Genomic DNA, 22,963 nt, shown 5'->3' on the forward strand with positions numbered 1-22,963 from the left:
CTGTGACCAGTCCTAGAAGCGAGTCTATCAGTTACTATGGTGCTGTTTGTGAGCCTGCAGTGAGGGTGATAGGCTCCTGACTCACAGAAATCTGCAGCTGGGAGGTCTGGATTCTTATTATCTGTTGGTCTGCATTTGTGGTGACATGTCTCTTTCCCCAGTGGCTGTAGGGTCCTGGTTTGCATCTAAGACCAGACTGGGTGGTGCTAAGGCCAGGATCATAGACTCAAGTAACTCTGTTTCTCAAGATGGCGTGGTCTCTGTGTCTGCACTGGCCACCTAGAAGTGTCCTTGTTGCATGCTGGGCTCGGCCATCTAAGACTGCCTGGTTTGGCAGCCCCTTGGAAGACCTGCAGAATCTAACTGTCCCTAGCTTATACACACACACACACACACACCACACATCCACACACTCCTCTTTCACTCCCTCAGTCTCTCACACTCTCCCCTCCCTACCTTCCTGCTTGTCTCCATCTTCCAACATTGGTTACTTTAAACAGTGATTGAAAAATATTGAATAGCTAACCCTAGCTTATTTGGCTCAGTGGATTTAGCATTGGCCTGCTGACAGAAGAATCCCAGGTTTGAGTTTGCTCAAGGGCATTTGTTCGGTTTGGGCTTGATTCCCAGTAGGGAGAGTGTAGGAGGCAGCCAATCAATGATTCTTTTTCATCATTGATGTTTCTATCTCTCTCTCCCTCTCCCTTCCTCTCTGAAATCAATAAAAATATATTTAAGAAATATTAAGTAGCTAACATTTTATTTAGCTAATTTCTACCTCAGTGAATATGAGAGAAGTTTCAGTGGAACTTCCCTGGAAAGGTTATAAGACAGGAGATTGAAAGAAGGGTGAGTTGTATTAAAAACTTCTGTATATTATTTTTAATACTATTTTTCCTTATATGATTGTCTTGGCCAAAGTTTGAATTTATGGCTGGCTGAGTAAGAGTATGCCAATGGTCAAGACGTAATATACCATACAATTTAATTGTATGGCCTGGGCAGTGTCGGTAAGTGGTTGAGCATTGACCCATGAGTCAACAGGTCAGAGTTTCATTACTAGTCAGGGCACATGCCAGGGTTATGGACTCCCTCCCTAGTTGAGGCGAGCAAGAGGCACCTGGTCAATAATTTTCTCTCATCATTGATGTTTCTTTCTGTGTCTCCTTTCAGATCTCTGAAATCAATAATACTAAAAAATAAAAATAAAGGCATATTAAAATTGTTAACAGAATGTATTTCTAACATAATTTGGGGTTGGGTCATAATTGTACTCATGTAGACAAATATCGATAGGAATTAATTCTGAGTATTGCTCCTTTAGTAAGTGGCAAGGATAGCTCTGTGATACTTTATGTGTCAAATCAGATGACAGCTGACTGGAGTTGCAGTAGAGGAGAAGCTTTATCAAACTTGCTGTGGTAGCCTGTCCTTTGGTTGAAGACTATACCAGAGATGGAAGATCAAGCTCATTCATTATCAACATGAAGCTTACAAAGGTATTAAAATATGAACACCTGACCAGTAGATGGGGAAAAGTGTTGGTGGACCAACTATTGAATATTGGCGTAGCGCAGGTCTAGAAACAGTGCATATTGCTTCCACACCCATTCTGTCAGCTACAATACAGGCTTCATAGTCACATCTGACAATGTACAGATTTGGTAGAAAAATGTGTGCTACTGTGTTTCAAGGGATAGCAACCAAAATGTTTGGCAAAAAGAGAAATTTCTGCCAGATAGCAAGGAGAAATACCTTAGAATTTAGTTTTAATGGGGAATAAAAATTGAATAGACAAGATTCACAGTAAAGAAGTCTAACCAGAAAGTGAGAATGCTGATATGACTAGAGAATGTCATGCAGAGACAAATAATATTAGAAGCTTCAGGTTTTTCTGCCTATTTATCTTTCCTTTTAATTGAATTCAGTGACTCCTTTTTCCTCTGCATCTTTAAGAAGCATGCGATTTTTTTAATTGAGTCATGGAAAGCTTGTTTTACTTGCTTGTTTCTCAGTGTGTAAATAAAGGGGTTCAACATGGGTGAAATGGAAGTAATAAGGAGTAAAACACCTTTATTTATAGCTACCTCGTCCTTGGCTGAAGGTTTGACATAAATGAAGATGCAGCTTCCATAAGTAATGGAAACCACAACCATGTGGGAAGAACACGTGGAAAAGGCCTTTTTCCTTTGCTGGGCAGAGGGAAACCTTAGAATAGTCCTGATGATATAGATGTAGGAAAGAACCACACATATGAGGGTCATGATGAATGTCAACACGGCACACACGATAACCATCTGTTCTATCAACCAGGTGTCTGAGCAAGAGATCTTCAGGATAGGAGATGCATCACAGAGAAAATGGTCAATGATGTTCGAATCACAGAATTCCAGACCCAAACCCAGACTGACTGGTGGGAGAATGATGGTCAGTGCTGCTACCCAACAGGAGAAAATGATGTTCTTGCACACTGTGCTGCTCATGATGGTGGTGTAATGCAGGGGTTTGCAGATGGCCACGTAGCGATCATAGGACATGGCAGCCAGAAGAAAAAATTCCGTTACTGCAAAGAGGTCTATAAACAAGAGCTGACTGGCACAAGCATTATAGGTAATGGACTTGTCACCAGATACTAGGCTATATAGGAATCTGGGAACACAGGCAGTTGTGAAAGAAATTTCCAAGAAGGAGAAATTTTGAAGGAACAGATACATAGGTGTCTTTAGGTGGGAATCAATCAGAGTGAGGGTGATGATGGTTAGGTTTCCAGATAGACTCAACATGTAGGAAAGAAACAGAAAGATAAAAAGCAATATTTTCAGTGGAGGGTCCTCAGTCAGTCCTAGCAAGATGAAGGTTGTTACTGTAGTTTTGTTTTTCATCCTTGATTATTGTCTTTTGCCCATTCTGTTTCAAATAATAAGACTTTGTATGAGGAACTGTAGAGTCCTGGCCATCTTCTAACCTTAAGAGAAGTAAATCTGTGAGTGATTCCTAGATCAGTGGGGAAGTAAGCATATCATACATGCCAATGTTTGATTACCTCTTTATGTCACATAATTGGACTGTTCATAATTAAATCACATATTTGCACTACTGCTTATAATTATAATTTAACTGTAATTGATGTCACTTTGACATATCCTATCTAATCTCTCTATATAAAAGCCTAAGTGACCATTATGCCTGATGACCAGAATAATCGGTGCAACCAGTCCACCGGTTGCTATGATGTGCACTGAACATCAGGGGCAGATGCTCAATGTAGGAGCTGCCCTCTGATGGTCAGTGTACTTCCCTTCCTCCTCCCCCTAGTTGGCCACAATAGGGGGGCCTGGCTGGCCAGCCTCCTGTGGGCTCAACCTCAGCCTGGCCAGACATTTCCTGTAGCCCTTCCACCCCACTGGCTCCCTCTCCTACAGTCCTTTCCCCTACTGGCCGGCCAACCTCCAAGGCATCTTCCCATGGGCTGCCAATCCCTCGGGGTTCCTTTCTCCTGCTGGCCATGCCCTCACCCCCCATTCCTCACCCCATAAGCCTTGATCACTGGCCAGACCAAGCGACCCAATTGTGCGTGTTTTCGTGCACTGGGCCTCTAGTATGTAATAAAGAGGGAATATGCAAACTGACCATCACACCTATGTGAGTGCCCATAGCCTTAAGATGGCAGCTCCCATTCCCCTCAGCTTCACTGGAGTTCCACAGTTCTTCCAGCCCAGTAGTGGGGGGTGAGTGTGGGGAGGTGGAAGGTGAAAGGTATGGACAGACCTGCCCTAAGTATCCCAGCTGCATAGGGCTGGCAGGAGGAGCAGGTACTCCTCAGATGGCGGCTTCCCAGTCACCTATGGCCAGCCTCAGATGTTGGTTGTTCAGTTGCCCAGGGAGGGTCTGAGGTGCAGGCAAGTGTAGGATGGTGGCTGCCCAGGCACCCATGGCCACCTAGGCTCAGGTAACTAGCGATGGCCGAGGCTTGCACAGCCTGCAGTGGTGGAAGCACAGCCGTGATGGGAGCATTGCCTTTCCCTGGCCGCCAGGTCACTTCATGGCCCCTCACCGCCCCACCACGAGAGCTCCCAAATTGTGAGAGAGAGCAGGCCAAGCTGAGGGAACCCCTCTCCCTGCCAATGCATGCATTTTCATGCACTGAGACTAGTTATATTATAAACAGCAATGAAAGCAAGTCTTAAAAATGGCTTTTGGATCTACTATTCTTACTTTCCCTACTTCCTATAACTTGCTTTGTGTCTACTATTCTGACTTTCCTCTACTTCTGAACTCCAGAAATGCTTCTAGCAGAAAAGTCCCTGGAAAAACTAACAATGGCCTTTGCTAAGAAAATTTTTGCATTAAAATTTATATGTGCATTAGCAATTAAACTGACAACAAATGCTTATTACATAGTTTATTCTGTTTCAACTTATCCAGTGGAGTTTCTCTGAGGTGTGCCTAAAATATTTTTATTGGATACCTGCTCTCAAAGATTCATTAAATATGTTACAATCCAATTTTTTTGAGGTTTTCCTCACAGAAAATTTATTTCAAATATATTTATTTTATATCATTAACATTACCCATGCTTATTTTACTTCTGCTGTTAGAATACCTGTGTTATACATTTTTATGCTTTTTAGGATATCAGTGCTACAAAGAAATTTTCCCCAGCATATAAGCAGAAATCTGTAACTGTATACTCTGGTTAATTAATTTCTTTTTAAATTCGTTTCCTTTAACAGTGAAAACCTTAATTCCCTTTAAGTATCTGCTTTGTTTCTTCAAAAAATTAAATATGGAACTCATATTTGACCCAGTAATCCCACTTCTAGGAATATATCCCAAGAAATCTGAAGCACCAATAAGAAAGAATATATGCACCCTTATGTTCATAACAGCATGACTTACAATAGCTAAGATTTGGAAACAGCATACCTTCACATCAGCAGATGAGAGGATTAAAAAACTGTGGTACATCTATAGTTTCATTTTTTTCCCTAGATTTTGAGAGCCCTTTTCCTATCAAAGCATTATAAGTAAGACCAGCTCTTTGATATTGAATTTTTTCTTATTTATTTTTTTCCATTATTTCTTTCTAAAGACATTTGACAATTACATATTTTTATTTCTCACTGCATATATTTACTGCAAAATTTGTGATAGACAAATAAAGAAACATTTGAAGTATATTTATAGAGCTGAAGAGCAATATCTTGATTTTTTAATGTTTTGGGTCAGGCTATTTCAGCTGGAAATACACACTACTACCCATTTTAAATATCAGTTAGCAATTTTTAATAAGATTTAGCAATTTTTCAAACATACTTTAACTTTCTCTCTTAAATTTTACCTACTTGGTAATTGTTTTCTCTCTTATTAATCACTTATTCATCAAGTAATGAGGTCCTTGGATCATTTAAACTACTCTAACCAACATCACCACTAGCCTCCCTCTTGATTCAATTATTAAACAAACTTTAGACTTGATTTAATTTAAGTTCTCTTCTGCATATAAACTGTGAACTTATGAAAATCTTTACAGCTTAATTTCTACCATCTCACATTATCCTGAATTTCTCCCTATCATTTTGTTTATTTTTTTCCATCCTCATTCATAGCTCCTTTTTCTCTTCTAATTTGTTAGTGCTCCTGAACTATTTTTTCTAGGCAATATCTCATTTACTCTGCCTTCTCTCTAGGAAGCTCTAATAAATGAGGTGATTTCAAGTAGGCTGATGATCCCTGCATTTACATCTGCAGGAAAAAGTTACAGTATTCTGACTTCAACTTATTCTTAGTCATCTAGATCAGACTTAGATGGTTTGATCTTACACTTTTCTTTAATTCTCTCTGAGAGTCCTTGAGCAATTTGATTAATTTTTTATCTTGTGTATTTATTTGTTTGTGTACATGTGCAAACTTCAGATAAAATAATATGTACAACTTCATGTTATAATGAAAACTTTAGATAATATAAATATAATATATACAACTGCATTAATAGTAAATAAATACATTAATTACTATTCAGTATTGGGCATTCTTATTTTATCTTATGATTTCCTATTGATACTCCTCTAGTTGTGCATATTTAAGGTCTTTCATGTGGCATTCATGAATGTGTTCCCTTCCCTGTCAACAATAAGTCTCATTTAAAAATATTGCTTATTGTTATTTTTTTCTCTCCCATTTTCAATTGTTGGCATGTGTTGGCATTTCTGTTTTATTTTTAATTTGTTCCTTTTATTCTCTCACTCACAACACTACTTTTACTCTTGGCGTCTTTATCTCATAGCTGAAAGATTGCAGAAACATGTTAACATAGGATTAACATATATCTTTGCTTTTTCCCATTCAGTATTTTAAAATCAATGGAATCAGAATCAATTTTCTAAGCCCAGATATGATTAACTCTCCGATTTGTGTTGTGGACAATATTTTTTAATTGACACATACACCATGCTATATATTTCTCTGAAACTCTTGATCTACCTCTCAGTTAAATGCAAGTCAATTGATTTGGCTTTAGGTAAGAGTTGAGAAGAGGAGAAAGAGGAATGCATTAATGGGTTTGAGTTTCAAATGGATCAAGCATTTAGGTTAATGAAATATTCCAGGCAATAAATATTTTATCCAGAGTAATGAGGAAGAACAAAATTTCTCACCCTTAGAGAATTTATGAAATTTCTTTATCAGGGTATAAGAGAGTAGCGGAATAGGTTAGATGATTTAGTGGTTCTGAATAGGATTTCTATATTTAGGGACCTTTGCTCTCTTCTACTAACATGGAGTGGGAATAGCAGAAAGAAAGAAAATGCAATAGATTTCTCCAATTTCTTCTCCTTGTAGAGATCTAAGGGGAACAATAATTAAGTTGCTCCTTGAACTCAGGCAAAAAAGGCTTAGAAAGTCACATAGGCTTCCCATTGCAAAGGTTGGTATAGAATTATCAAAAGAATATTCTCCTGTGTAGTGTGTTGTGAAACTAAAGACAAACCTTACACACCGGACAAATTTCCTGCACTGAAATTTGCCACAGTAATACCATAGGTGTCTTATAACTTATACAGAGAACTACTCAATCTTAAGAGTAATATGGGCAAGGGAAAGAAAAGATCCCAGGCTGGATGCACATGAATAGATGTTTGAGGACCAGAACAGAGGTTGTAATTGTTCCAGAACCAAGCTGAACCTGGGTTGAGGGAGACATGAAAATGATTCACTAGAGTGAGGTAACTGGAATTTTGCAGAAAGGGAAGACTGATATTATGTTAAAAATATTTATTTTTTAGAGTGAAATGGAGTTTTGTAACTGAAACCTTAATTTTAATTCTTTCACTCACTCTTTTTTTTGCCCTCATTATAAAACTTAAGCTTCTTAGCATATGGAGAGCTTTCTAATATTTCTGCTATCAGTCCACAAAATTTCCCTCATTTCTTATTTCTTCCCTACTATGGTACTTGCATTGGCTTATACCATATACCAGAAAGGGACAGAATATCATAGTGATTAAGAGTATGACCTATAGCGTCCGGCTGCTGGTGTCATCTCTCCTGATTCAATTTGCTTCCCTAGACTTATCTACTAGTGGTTTCCATTAAAGGTGATGCTTAAAATTACCTGTGGAGATTCTCAGATGCTGGTTCTTGTGTTTTTAAAGTTCTCTACATTTGTAGTCTCTAAGTGTTCTATTCCTATTTTAAGTTTTGGTTTAGGCATTAATTCCACCAGGAATCTTTAACTTTTTAAGATAGATGTATCAATTCTTCTTACTTTTCCCATTGTAACATGATTATTATTTATTATTCTCTGATGACTTAATTATATAAACAAATTTTATTTTGACATTGTTTTTGATAGATCTTCCCTTCTGTCTCCCCATCAGCTGGACAGGAACCTGTACTCTCATCTATCTCTCACCCAAGTAGATGCAGCCTCAATAATCAGTCTTTACCTGTCCCCGTAACTACTGCTCTACCTACTTTGAAACCCTGTCTCAGGAACTACAAGAAACATGTGGATGCCCAGCAAGGGGCAAAACTGGAAAAACAAGAACCTACTTCCAAGGGTAACCCATTTCCCCTTTCATATCACTAGTGAGGCAATTAAGACCCCTACTCTTTCCCCCCTAAAAATAACATCTAGGTCTCAGTTATCTTTCAGCTCCAGATCTTTCTTCCACTCACCTGGACAATCCTGCCCCAGGGGTTCAGAGACAGCCACCTGTTTGGCCAGGCCTTACCCAGAGATCTCCAAGAATGCTTGTTAGAACCCAGCACTACACGTCTCAGAGGCATACAGCTGGCCTCCATTGGTAGGATTTCTCCATCATTGGACCCCAAATTTTTTTCTCCTAGCTAAGCCCTTATACCAGGTCTCCTCATCCTCCCTCATTTGCCAAGATTTTTCTAACTCCGGGACACCCCTCTGGTCACTGTTTCTCTGTCTCTGTTTTTTTCTCTCTCTCTGAGACATCTCTAAGCCTTTCCAACTACTTACTGATGAAAGACAGGGAATAGCCATCGGGTCCTCACCCAGCCCCTAGGGCCAGCCCTCACCCCCATAGCCTACGTGTCCTGACATCTTGATCCCACAATTTTGGGGACTGCAGCCCTGCCTCTGGGCTCTGGCTGCAGCTGCCGTTCTCATCAAGGAGGCCCGGAAGATCTGCCTCCAGCAACCCTTACAGGTCTTCTCCACCCATAGACTACAGGATTTTCTGTCACACAGATCCTTATCTCTCCTTGCCCCCTCTCACGTGCAGGAACTCCATCTCCTGTTCCTCGAGAGTTCTGACGTCTCCCTAACCCAGTCCCCAGCCCTGAATTCAGCCACTCTTCTTCCTGCTGCCTCCAAAAAACTGCAGCAAAGCACTCTTGCCCAGAAGCCCTCACTCAACCTTGGGCAGGACTCTCAGATTCCTCTCTCTAATCCTGATTTAACTCTGTTTGTGAATGGAAGCACATGTCTAGACCCCCAGGAACGGAAAGCCTCTTACACGATTGTAACACTCGAGCGGACCCTGGAGATGGCCTTCATCCCTCTTCACCTCGCCCACACTGCGATAGGCAGTCAGTGCCTGCTCCTCTGATCCATGTGTGCAGTTGCCTCATTCCAGGGAGAAATGAACTACCCATCAAATGAAGGGGACACCTCCCAGGGCAGGACTGGCAGGTAGACTTCACCCATATGACTCCCCACAAGAAGACCAAATATCTGCTCACCATGGCAGACACCCTGACAGAGTGGGCAGAGGCCTTCCCTTCCTGAAAGGAAACTGCTGAGGCTGTGGCTGAGACCTTGATAACACACATAATCCCTGGCATCTCCTGGAAACTGCACATACCCTACCGCCCACATTCATCGGGTAAGATCCAGAAGAGCAACAGCTTCTTTAAAGACCATTTAACTAAACTCCCTCTTTCTAGAAATTCGCAGCTACTAGCCGGACCTTCTGCCCATGGTCCTGACTGGAATCCGGGCTACACCAAGGAGCCCCAGCTGTTTACCTCCCCAAGAATTGTACCCCTCAGGTTGTATTTGAGCTCCAGGTCCAGAAAAGCAGCAAAACCAGACAAGTGATGCTGTGGCAGCCTCAGGACCAGCTTTTACCTCCTAAGTGACTCAACAGAATTGCTCTCAACACGTCACCGACCAGTCTCTTGGAGAAATCATGCTGCTGCGCACCCCTCGACCAGCGTGGAAAAACGCTACCTGTATTTTGCTCACTTACTCCATAGCTCCTCCCACTATAAGGCCCACTGGTATCTATACTCTTAATCTTGCTCTTGGCCCATGTCTCATGCATTGTTTCACTAGTTTCTTGCAGAACAGAATGCAGGCGTTCGCCAACCAGAAGGTGGGAAAGATCTATCTGGCACTGAATTCAGAACCGAACATCAGAATCTTTGAGACCCCGGGTAGACGCCCCTAAAAGACGACGCCCCTCACTGCTGGAAGTAGCTATGGAAGACTGACCTTCGCCCCCTGACCTTGCCCGGACTCTCATTTTATTTATTTATTTATTTATTTTTTAAATATTACCAGAAGCCTGGAATGATAAATCCTCCCCTTCTCCAGCTGATGGGCAGACGTAAACCCCACCTGCAGCCAGACATTCCTGAGCTCTGAATGACCAATCAGCACCTGCCAAATACCCTAAGCCCCCAATTCCTAAGGCCCTAGGTCCCTAATCACCAATCAGCATGTGCTGAGTGCCCTAAGCCCCGGCCCCTATCCTTAAAGGTGCTTGTACGCCCCTCCCTCGCTCTCTTCCACTCCTCTCCGTGGAAGCAGCCAGCAGGGGTACACTTCCCTCCAATAAAGCCTGTGTGTGTCCTGCCATCCCAATCTCCGGTCCAGGGGTCTTCAAACTACGGCCCGGGCCACATTCGGCCCGCAGAGGAGTCTGATCCTGCCCGCCAGGTTTTTTGGGCAGGGAGCGCAGCCGAGGTGTTACAGTAGGAATTAGTAGTTCATATAGTCCGGCCCTCCAGCTCTCTGAGGGACCGTGATCTGGCCCCCACGTTAAAAAGTTTGAGGACCCCTGAATCTATCAGTTTTGTCCCAAGCAGCCAGCTTATCTCCAGAGGCAAAGTAAGAGTTCCTTAAAAGTTGGTGGAAATAAAGAAAGAATGACTATCATATTTGCCTTATTATTTTTAAAATGTGTTTTAATGGTATTTTAGTTTCTGGGATAAGACTGTGGAGTTCTCATTTCCCTTTTCCTCTTTAGGTTCAGTTTCCTCCATAGTATTTAGTTCAGGGAATCTTTGTGATTGTTGATTGCTGTAGTCCAGGCAAAGTCCCCGGCAGATAGATAGTAAGTGAAAGTTTCCTTTCTTTTCACTTCCTCCTGCTCTCCGCTCCAGCTCCTGCCCACCATAACCTGCTGTAATACTTGTGGTAATGTGTGAGGGCACTCAACAGTGACCACTCCACTGTTGTTTTTCTGCATCCTCTTGTTTGTTCGTCAATCCTCACCATAGACTATTTTTCCATGTATTAGTGGAGAGAGTGGAAGTGAGGGAGAAGTGGGAAGTGAGTGAGAGAGACACATGCATTGGTTGCCTCTGGCATGTGCCCTGTCTCAGGCCTGGGATGAACCTGCAACCCTGATACCACCCTTCACCAGGAATCAAACCCCAGACCCTTCACTCTAACCGCTGAGCGACAATGACTAGGACAGTTCCTGCATTCTTTATAAGCTTGTGAACTTTGGTGCCTTTTATAACCTGTTCAGTGTCCTGTGAAGAAATACTAAAGGCAGAGCTTAGAGCCTGCAATTTTGAACATGAGGCAATAGGTCCTTCACATTTCTTTCTCAACCCCCATTAACACTTAATTATATGGGCAGCTATATCTGTTTTTAAACAGCTGTAAAGTGTCTATTTCTATTGTTTTCTCTGCATTTCAAAGAGAAAAGAATTTTCCATGAGAAATTTAATTAGTTTGGTATATTAATGGCTTCTCTTATTTCTAGAAATCTCTACCCCATAAGAAAGGCTACACGTGTCTTTTCCCGAGGTCTGGTTGAGGCAAGTTGTTGCAATCAAGGCAGTAATAAATAACAGCGTTAGAGTGCTGGAGACAGAGAGTTACCTCGGGTTTACAGGCATCTCTGCAGAACAGGAGCACTAATCTATGCTGAGGTTTATAAATAATTAGCTGTTAATCATAGTCATATAGGAATTGACCTTTTGAACCAAAATGAGAAAATTCTTAAGCTCTCAGTCCTTCATGTGGCATTTTACCTCAGAGCATTAACCACATTTCTAAACTCTCCTCCTTTCCAATCACCAATACTTACCTCATGTGATATCAATGTTTAAGTGAATGTTCTAGTAGACAACTTTCATTCGGGTGAATTTTCTATTTATTATATTTAAAGGAATATTTTCAAATATGATGAATCATTAATCTCTAATAACATCATTTCTGATAATAATATGTATAATGTTCCTATGAATACTAATGTATTCATTCAGAAGGTATTTATTGAGAATCTATGATATGATAGGTAGTGCTACAGATATTAAGGATAAGTAGTGAACAGGTACTGACCTCTCTCTAGTGATGCATGTAATAAATATTTCAGATGTGTATAATTACTTTAGATTTCTTTTTTATAATACAAGTTAACATTAGAAATAACTTTCATTTTTCAGAGATTCCCAATATTGCCATCTCTGATATTTAAGCAGATTAGTCATATTTTCTAGGACTAAGAAACTAGAACTTTGAATGACCCAAAATACTGAATTGCCAAACAAGAACATACTTAGTCTTTTTTATTAAATTATTATCTGTGTACATATTTTAACATTTCCCCCCACCCCACATACCCTCCCTTTGCAGAGTTTTGTGACCATTGGTTGTACTTATATGCATGTATATAAGTCCTTATATGCATGTATATAAGTCCTTCGGTTGATCTCTTATCTCCCCCAGATCTCCCTACCCTCCCCACTGTAATTTGACAGTCTGCTTGTTGCTTTACTGTCTTTATATCTGTCTTTTGGTTCATCAATTTAATATGAAGAACATACTTACTCTTACGGAAGGCAATCCTGGCTTCAGTTTGCTGTGTAATCCTGGTTGTCCCAAAGGTGAAACTGAAAGTACAAGTGGGGTCAGTTAATGGTACCAAATGCTCCTCTCATGAAGACTCACACATTCATGGATAATTGCTTTCTAGTAGAAAGTGTCAAAAGACCCTCACTGAAGATTCTATTTCATTTTAAACCCAGAGAACAATTTCTTATATAGGAAAGCTGAAACAAAAAGTCATGTATTTTAAGTGTCTGAGAAATAGTAGGTAATCTTTAAAGAAGATTTTGAAAGAGATGGGAAAGATTTTTACCCAGTGAAAGAAGATTGAGATGACTTTTATAACCTCAGATTCTCATGAATGTACAGAGGCGCTCCGTGTGGATAAGTAAAGGGTCCTTAGTGACCAATTTCAAACATGACTAATGATTTTAATATGCACTGAATTTTGGCAAAATACCTAGTGGGAGCAGTGGGAATAGTGTTCTTGGAGACAATAAGATTCAACAAATTTAAGAGACACATTCCAAGTGCAGAACAATAATTGAATGCTGAAAAAATTTCTGGCTACTCTTCTATCCACAAATAACAAACTGTTAATAAAAGACAACAAAACTGCTTTGTCTGCTTTTTTATATAAAAAAATCTTGTAAGTAATGTACACACAATTTCTAATCCAACAACTGTCCATCTATTCCCAGGATACAATTATATGTTTAAATCATATTTTTTTCTGTATTGTACTCTCTTTACATGTGAACCATTATCTAATAAAGCTCCCCAAATTTCATTATTAAAATTTATATATTAAAAATCTCATTTTTAATAAACATCAGTTTTTTCCTATTTAAATGATCACAAGAGACATTTCTAATGTAAACCCCACTTATATATTAGAATTTTGAAGTGCATTGCCACATTTTGCTTCCAATGTATAATTCCGCATGATATACACACCAGGTTTGGGTCTTTATCTATCACTATTGGCACTCTGGAATCTGAAGGAATTTCACACTCATTCCTTGCTTGGGTTTGAGTCAACAAGAGAGCAAAAAGTAGACAAGTAAATGGAGATTAAAATACCAATTTTATTATAGATAGAAATATTTAAAACATGGCTTTGAACCTCCAGAGTTAGCAATATCTTTCAGATAGACAGTTCTAGAAACCAAACTTTATGGTTGGGGCATACTCTTGTTTCCTGAATTGGAACAGTCAGACATCTATCTATCTGTAGAAAAACCCCAATATAAAACAGGAGAGGGAATATTGTAGTTCACAATCCATCTGTCAGGTAAGTCGGTTTTCAACCTCAGGGGAAAGATAGCCAGGAGGTTGCACAAATAAGTTATTGATAAAAGTCTTCCAAAGTTTAGAAATAAATAAGAAGAATGACTTAACGAGTATAATAGCTGTAAATACATTATTTAATTATGCAGGAAAATGCGCAGGCATTTGACTTGGCTATGTAGTTTTGCCTAAACTCCAGACACTGTGAAGTGAAACTGTAACTGTAGGTTTGTGTTCAGTGGAAAACATACCCTAAATATCACAGTTTTAGTGCATTATTGGATATTAGTCAGTTCAATAACTATCAGATACTGAACAGCAGTCTTCTATTTAAAAATTTTATCTTTATTATTGAAAGTATTATCTATGTCTCCTCTTTTTCCCCATTGACCCCCTCTGCCCAGCCTTGCCCTCCAAGATGTCATCACACTATTGACTGTGTCCATGGGTTATGCATATGTGCATATAAGTTCTTTGGTTTATCACTCTTCCCCTAACCCCATGCTTCTCTCTGAGAATCATCACTCTCTTCCTTGCTTCTATGTCTCTGGATCTGTATGGTTCATCAGTTGATTGTGTTCACTAGATTCCACATGAGTGAGATCATGTGACACTTGTCTTTCTCTGAATGGTTTATTTCACTTAGCATAATAGTCTCAGGTCCCTTCATGTTGTTTCAAAGTGTAAGAGGTTTTTTTTTTTTTTTTTTTTTTACAGCTTCATAATATTCCATGGTGTAAATGTACACCATTTTTAAATCCATTAATCTATCGATGGGCACTTGGGCTGTTTCTAGATTTTAGCTATTGTAAATAGCACTGCTATGAACATAGGGGTGCATATATTCTTTCTGATTGGTGTTTTGGCACTTAGGATATATTCCTAGAAGTGCAATCACTGGCTCAAATGGCAAATCCATTTTTATTTTTTAGAGGAAACTCCATACTATTTATTCTTATTTATGGTGTAAGTTGCATGTATCTGTCCAAATTTCCCCAACACCATTTATTGAAGAAATTGTCTTTACTCCATTATATGCTCTTGCCTCCTTTGTCAAATATTAACTGAACATAATGGCTTGTGTGAACTTCTGAATTCTCTACTCTGTTCCATTGATTTATATGCCAGTTCTTGTACCAGTACCAGGCTATTTTGAGTATCATATCTTCGTGGTATAACATGATATTTGATATTGTGATCCCCCTCACTTTGTTCTTCTCTGTTAAGAAGGCTGCAGCTCTTTGGAGTCTTTTTTGGATCCATATACATTTTTGGAGTATTTGTTCCAGATCTGTGAAATGTTCCATTAATATTTTAATGGGGATTGCACTGAATGTATAGATTGATTTGGGCTTATGGCCATTTTATTTATTTATTTATTTATTTATTTATTTATTTATTTATTCAATTGTTTAAAAATTACTTACATTTTCTTTTTAAAAAAATCTGTAATTTTTTATTTTATTTTATTGATTAAGATATTACATATGTGTCCTTATCTCCCTATTGCCCCAATCCACCCACTCATGCTCTCACCCTTCAGTTTTCTGTATCCATTGGTTAGACTTATATGCATGCATACAAGTCTTTTGGTTGATCTCTTCCCTGTACTGACACCCTCCCCTGGCTTTCCTCTGAGGTTTGATGGTCTAAAAGATGCTTTTCTGTTCCTGGATCTCTTTTGTTCATCAGTTCATATTGTTCATTATATTCCATAAATGAGTGAGATCATGTGATATTAACATTCTCAAACTGATTTATTTTGCTTAGCATAACGCTGTTGCAATTGGTAAGAATTCCTTTTTTATAGCAATGTAGTATTCCATTGTGTAGATGTACCACAGTCTTTTAGTTCACGTATCTACTGATGGGCACTTAGGCAACTTGCAAATCTTAGCTTTGGTAAATTATATTGCTATGAACATAGGGGTGCATGGTATATCCTTTCTGATTGGTGTTTCTAGTTTCTTGGGATATGTTCCTAGAAGTGGGAACACTGGGTCAAATGGGAGTTCTATTTTTAGTTTTTTGAGGAAATGCCATACTGTTCTTCACAGTGGCTGCACAAGTCTGCATTCCCACCAGCAGTGCACAAGGGTTCCTTTTTCCTCCCATCCTTCCCAGCACTTGTCCTTTGTTCATTTGTTGATGTTGGCCATTCTGACAGGTGTGAGATGGTACCGCATTGTTGTTTTGATTTGCATCTCTGGAGTGATTAGTGTCTTTGAACATATTTTCATACGTCTCTTGGTCTTCTGTATATAAACATTGGAAAAGTGTCTATTTAGTTTTTTTGCCAATTTTTTGATTGGATTATTTATCTTCCTTTTGTTAAGTTGTATGAGTTCTCCGTAAATTTTGGAGTCTAAATCCTTCTCGGAGATATAATGGGCAAGTTTTCCCGTGTATGGGGACTTTCTTCCTTCCTTCCTTTCTTTCCTTCTTTCTTTCTTCCTTTCTTTCCTTCTTTCTTTCTTTCTTTCTTTCTTTCTTTCTTTCTTTCTTTCTTTCTTTCTTTCTTTCGTTTCTTTTGCTGTGCAGAAGCTTTTTATTTTAATGCAGTCCCATTATAATATATATATATATATATATATATATATATATATATATATATATATATAATTTATTTATTTTCTCTTTAGTTTCCATTACCCTAGGAGCTATATTGGTAAATATATTGCTTCAACACATGTCTGCTATTTTTGTCTATGGAATCCTTTACAATTTTTATGGTTTCCTATCTTATGCTTATGTCCTTTATACATTTTGAGTTTATTTTTGTGTATGGTGTAAATTGGTGACCTAGTTTCATTTTTTTGCTTGTATTTGACCAATTTTCCCAACACCATTTATTGAAGAGACTGTCTTGCTTCATTGTATGCTCTTTCCTCCTTTGTCAAATATTAATTGAACATAATGGCTTAGGTCAATTTCTGGGTTCTCTGTTTTGTTCCATTGGTCTATATGTCTGTACTTGTGCCAGTATCAGGCAGTTTTGAGAACAGTGGCTTTGTAATATAGCTTGATATCTGATATTATGGTTCCTCCAACTTCGTTCTTCTTTCTCAGGATTGCTGTGGCTATTCAGGGTCTTTTTTTATTCCACATGAATTTTTGGAGAGTTTGTTCTAGGTATTTGAAATATGCCATTGGTATTTTAATGGTGATTGAATTAAATCTATAGATTGTTTTTGGGCAGTATGGACCTTTTTAATGATGTTGATTCTACCAATCCTTGAACATGGTATATTTTTCAATTTTTCAATGATTTCCTCTATTTCTATTTTCAACATCCTCTAGTTTGCTGAATATTGATGGTTTATTCCTAGGTATCTTCTTCTTCTTATTTTTTGCAACAGTAAATGACATTTTTAAAGTTTCTTTTCTGAGAGATCATAATTGAGGTATTAAAATGCCACCAATTTCTAGGCGTTACATTTTTATCCTGCTACATTGCCAAATTCCTTTTTTAAATTTAGTAGTTTTTGATAGAGTCTTTAGGGTTTTCTGTGCACAATAGTATGCCATCTTCAATCAAAACAGTTTTCCTTCCTTCTTTACAAGTTGCATGCCTTTTATATATTTTTTCGTATCTAATCTCTGTAGCTAGGACTTCCAGTATTATGTTGACTAATGGTGAAAGTGGACATCCCTGTCTTGTTCCTGTTTTTAGGGGGAATGCTTTTAGTTTTTCCTCACTGAGCGTGCTGTTGGCTGTCAGTTTGGATATATAGCCTTTATTTTTCTATTCCCACTTTGCTGAGAATTTTTTTTTAATCTGTAAAGGGTATTGGATTTTTTTGAATCATTTTTCTGCATCATTTGGTATGATAATGAAATTTTTTAATGTTATGTTTATTGATTTGTGAATATTGTACTGACCTGCATCCCTGGAACAAGTTTCATATATGATCTTTTAAGTATATTGGTGGATTTGATTAGCTAATATTTGTTGAGGATTTTAGCATCTATGTTCATCAGGGATACTGGCCTATAATTCTCTTCCTTTCTTTCTTTTCAAAATACTCACCTGAGTATATTTTTCCATTGATTTTTAAAGAGATTGGAATAGAGAGGGAAAGTCAGAGAGAAATACATCAAATGACTTCCCCCTTCAAGGGCTCTGGTAATACTTTTAACTTTGTCATATAATCTTTTTGGTCTGATATTAAGATAGCCAGTTCAGATCTCTTTTGGGTGGCATTTTTTTATCCTCTTATTTAAAACCTACTTGGGTTTTGAATAAAATTGGTAAAGAGTAGACAGTGTAGAATAGAGCACTTAAAAATGCATTCTGTTCTGGCAAGTGTGTCTGAGTGGTTACAGTGTTGTGCTCCTGCACTGAAGGGTTGCAGGTTTGATTCCTGGTCAAGGGAGTGTGCCTGGGTTGTAGGTGTGAGTGTAGGAGGCAACCAATCCATGTTTCTCTTTCACATTGAGGTTTCTCTGTCTCTTTCTTTCTGTCTTTCTCTCCCCCTTCATCCCTTCTACTCTTTCTAGAAATCAATGGAAAAAATATCCTCAGATGAGGATTAACAACAACAAAAAAATGCCTTCTTTCAATCTCTGCTTTTTTTAATTAGAGATTTTATTCCATTCATATTTAATATAATTACTGATAAGGTAGGTTTTAAGTCCAACATTTTGCTGTTATGTTTCTGTGTGTCTGCTATTATTTTTGTTCCTTTATTCTTTTATTACTTATTTTTTTTGCATTAAATTAATTTTTTTTTTTTTAGTATTCCATTTTAATTCTCTTGTTGCTTAAACTGTATGTTTTTGAATTATTTTCTTAGTTGTATTCCTGGGTATTACAAAGAACATCTTAACTTTTAACAATATAGTTCTGAATAAACAAAATTAATTTTAATAGTGTGCAAAACTGATCAAATACAGATCTGCTGCCTCCTCTTACCTTGGTACTATTATCATTATACAAATTATGTCTTTATGTGTTATAAGTCTGCAAGACAGTTTTATTATTACTTTATTAAGTACAGTTGATAATCTTATATTGGTTGTATTAGTTTCAGGTCTATAATATAGTGGTTCAACATTTTTATACTTAAACCTGTGACTGTGGAAACATTTCTAATTTTTTAATTTTACATATGACTTATAGATTTTAAAAACTTTGTATGAGTCTCCAATCAGGGTTTTAAGTTACATTAGGGAAACTTTTCTGCTCTTTTCATTTTTTAAGCTGATAGCCGAAAATGTTTAAACTTAGCTGTGAATATGTAGGTAGGCAGATGGTTTTTAAAAATTTCCCTTTCATTAGATGTACATCAAGATGGTAATTTTAGTTTCAGGTTGCTGTGCTAGTTCTAAAATTTTTTCATCATGTGGCTGTTGAAATCTCATATTCCATCTTTATGTTCATCCATATTTAAATTAATTCTTGATATATTCTGACATATCTTTATTTACTTTTCTGTAATCTATGCTAGTTTATATATGACAGTTTATATGTAGGCTTTGGCTGTCTGTTTTCAGTATCCTCTTTATATCTGCCACCTATTTGCTATAAGATAACATTGAAAATAATAGTTATTAAATTGTATTGACAATTTTCAAGGTGTTTGTATTGGTAGTACTTTCCCATTTTTTACTATATCATATTTTTCTCATTCTGGTATTATATTTGCATAAAAGCTTGTGCTTTTTATTTCTGCATTACACATTATTTATAACTTTTAACCCAAATTTTATTAAAGAATTATATCCATGTGAATGAAATTGTTAAATTAGATTTGAAATAGAGGAATTAATTTGTAAGACTACCCCATCAGTATAGTAAGAAAAATTATAAAATGTTAATAAAACTGAAAGAGAAGTTATTAAGACAAAATATGATTAGAATTTTATCCCAAAAGTTGAGGGAATATTCATCCTTTATTTTAATTAATTAACTACTTTTTCCTTTTCTTTAAGAAGAATGCAATCCTTTTGATTGAGTCTTTCAAGGCTTTCTTCACCTGCTTGTTTCTTAGGGTATAAATGAATGGGTTCAACATAGGTGAAATATAAGAAATGAGCAGGGAAACTCCTTTGTTAAGAGCCATCTCTTCCTTTGCCGAAGGTTTGATATAAATGAAGATGCAGCTGCCATAGGTGATAGAAACCACAATCATGTGGGAAGAACAGGTAGAAAAGGCCTTTGTCTTTTGTTGAGCAGAAGAGAGTTAGAATTGTCATGATGATATAAATGTAGGACAGAACAACACATAAGAGGGTCATGATAAAAGTCAACACAGCGCATCCTAAAATCATTCGCTCTATGAACCAGGTGTCTGAGCATGAAATCTTTAGCAGAGGAGTGGCATCACAAAAAAAGTGATCAATGATGTTAGAGTCACAGAATTCCAGATCGAGGCCCAGGCTAAGAGGTGGGATTATGATTAACAAACCAACCGCCCAACAGCTGATGATAAGTCTGTTGCAGACTCTGTTATTCATGATGGTCATATAATGCAAGGGTTTGCAGATGGCCACATAGCGGTCGAAGGACATACTGGCGAGAAGAAAGAATTCTGTTATACCAAAAAGATAAGTAAAGAATATTTGAACAGCACAAGCCTCATAGGTAATGACTTTGTCACCAGTTGATATGTTGTACAAAAATCTGGGGATACAAGCGGTTGTGAATGAGATTTCTAGGAAAGAGAAATTTTGGAGAAAAAAGTACATGGCTGTTCTAAGATGGCAATCTATGACGGTGAGGAAGATAATGGTCAGGTTCCCAGCCACACTAAACATGTAGGTAAAAAAAAGAAAGATGAAAATCAGAACTTTCAGTTGTGGGTCATCAGTCAGTCCCAGCAGGATGAAGGTTGATATGGTGTGATTTCTCATCACGGATTCCTAATTTCTGCCCCAGCCTGCATGAAAAATTCAGAGACACTTAGATAGAGTGCAGTGAAACCAAAATGAGCTTTCAATACTGGCTATAAATGCCAAGCAAAGTGACTTGACTATGTTGAAGTGGTCATCTTGTCTATGTGTGATATTTTTATTGTGGATATGAGCAGTAACTGTATTTTCATCCTTACCTTGTCTTCCATCTTATAGTTTCATCTTGTTACCAATAGTTTTAGCTTAGCATACTACCCATGAGTAATGGAAGCATGTGCTCAAATACTTTGTAATATTGAGAAATTTTCCAAAGTTATTTAAAAAAATATTTTATCAATTCATTATAAAGAAATGTAATTGTTTTTAATCTGTAGTCAGTGTCTCTAGGGCTTGGAACCCCTATGTCAATGAACAATTAAGATCTTCCACTGCAGAACTGAATTATTTGATGTGATTATACTTTTACAGTCTTTATATAAAATACACTCTTCCTACTAATGTGGGACCAGGATCAAAAAATTTATAGTGTCCTCAGTTAAACCTTAATGTTTATAGACACTATCAGAGAGAAGGAAATTGTTTTGGTTTTAATCTTTGCTTGAGGGCTGAAAGCTTCCCCTAAATTAAGAGCTACTCCCAGTACAACCACAGTAGATGAGTTTGGTAGGCTGCTAAGAACACTTCTACCTCTATTTTACTTCCTCTTCTCCTAACGTCATGGGCATATAGGCACAGAATCACTGTGATACTGAACTCAGGCTTTCACATTCCAGTCAGGTTTCAGTGTTCTAAAACAAACATGGTTTCTCTTTCAATCAGTGCAGTTTATCCATGAAACTCAGTTTATCCTAGAAGATACAAATCAGGAATTTAGAAAGTAATTTTGACCCTTGAATGTGATTGATCCATTTCTGTTTATTTAACATACTAATGAATCAGCATTTGTAATGGAGGGAGAGGTGTCAAATGAGAAGATAAACGATGACTATTATCACTATATTTTACATGGGTGTATGATCATATTATCTGCGAGTGAGTGAATGTGTATGTTCTTTCTTGTTATGATTGAGCAGAAAGGAGGAGTTTATTGTCTTGATATGTCTCAAACTACCCTATATTAACTATTGCATAAATATCAACCCGCGACAATTTTATCTATTCTAGTAAAATAAAATTTAAAGATCACATAATAAATAATATTCGGTCCCATTACAAAATATCAAAATTACTAACAGCTTTTGTTTGATAAAGACAGATACAAGGCATTTTTACACAGAAATTTGTGACATTTTACAAAGGGAGCACTAAAGAAAAATTTCATTGTACTTACTTTTTTTGTCAGTCAATCATAACTTCAGGTTGTTGTTTAGCAACATTAGTTCATAAGACTAAAATTTACTTTTGCATATTTGTCTTCTATTGTTCATTGTTTCACTGTATGTTTATGTGTGGTTTGGAAATGCACAGATCTTTCAGATATCAATAAAAGTTATGAAAACTTTTATCATAAAGGACTCTATTCACTATAAGCCCAAGGAGTATTTCCTCATGCTGCCTATACTTGGAAATATAAAGCTGTTCTAAGAGTTGAGAATTACCAATAACTCTCTCTGGTTTTAAAGATCATGATATTCTGACTTCCCTGAGCGAAGGTTTGTGCATTAATAAGGTTGGTGTTTATTTAGCATTAAATCCTTTGTGTCATAATCTTGGCAAAAAGCCCAAAGCATGCAACTCTGAGGAGAAGGATATTCTCAGAGGAAAGAAGATGTAATATCTTAGAGACTGCAAAACAGGCAACAAGAATGAGATAATGCACTATTCTACATAATTTTGATTTAAATTTATATCATCCAAACCACATTGAAAATCAAGAACTCTTGATTTTTTCTTGTATTTACCTATTACTTTATTAATAAAACATATTTAAAAAATTAATCAGATAAAATGTATAATGCAGTAATAATGTTACCCCTTTGGGAAATATTCTTTCAGGTTATAAATCAGCAAACTTGTTTAAATGTTATATGCATCAATTAAAAATAGGTGAATATAATAACTGGTATAATTGGCTGAATAATTTGTAAAGATGACTATAAATAAAAAAATGTATTGGAAAAAGATAATTTGTTGGTCCCAACAGGATTAATATTGTTATTGTGTGGTTTCTCATTATGTATCTTTATTTCCTTTCCCATGTGCATGAAAAATTCAGACACTTGAATGAGCTTTCAACACTGGCTACAAATGCCAAGCAAATTGACATGACTATCTTGA

The 22,963-nt window shown here is 37.3% G+C and overlaps 1 protein-coding gene across 1 annotated transcript; it reads right to left on the reverse strand.

The window, feature by feature from the left end:
• Positions 1-1,898: 1,898 nt before the first annotated feature.
• On the reverse strand, positions 1,899-20,686 carry LOC311618647 (olfactory receptor 6C68-like; the record flags this gene model as incomplete). The annotated part of the gene is made up of 2 exons (XM_084876210.1): positions 1,899-2,575; positions 20,374-20,686. 2 exons carry the CDS (start codon positions 20,684-20,686, stop codon positions 1,899-1,901), a joined length of 990 nt encoding a protein of 329 aa, XP_084732336.1.
• Positions 20,687-22,963: the final 2,277 nt, after the last annotated feature.

The sequence above is a fragment of the Pipistrellus hanaki genome (genome assembly GCF_964339955.1).
Source record: "Pipistrellus hanaki genome assembly, chromosome: 3".
NCBI lineage: Eukaryota > Metazoa > Chordata > Mammalia > Chiroptera > Vespertilionidae > Pipistrellus > Pipistrellus hanaki.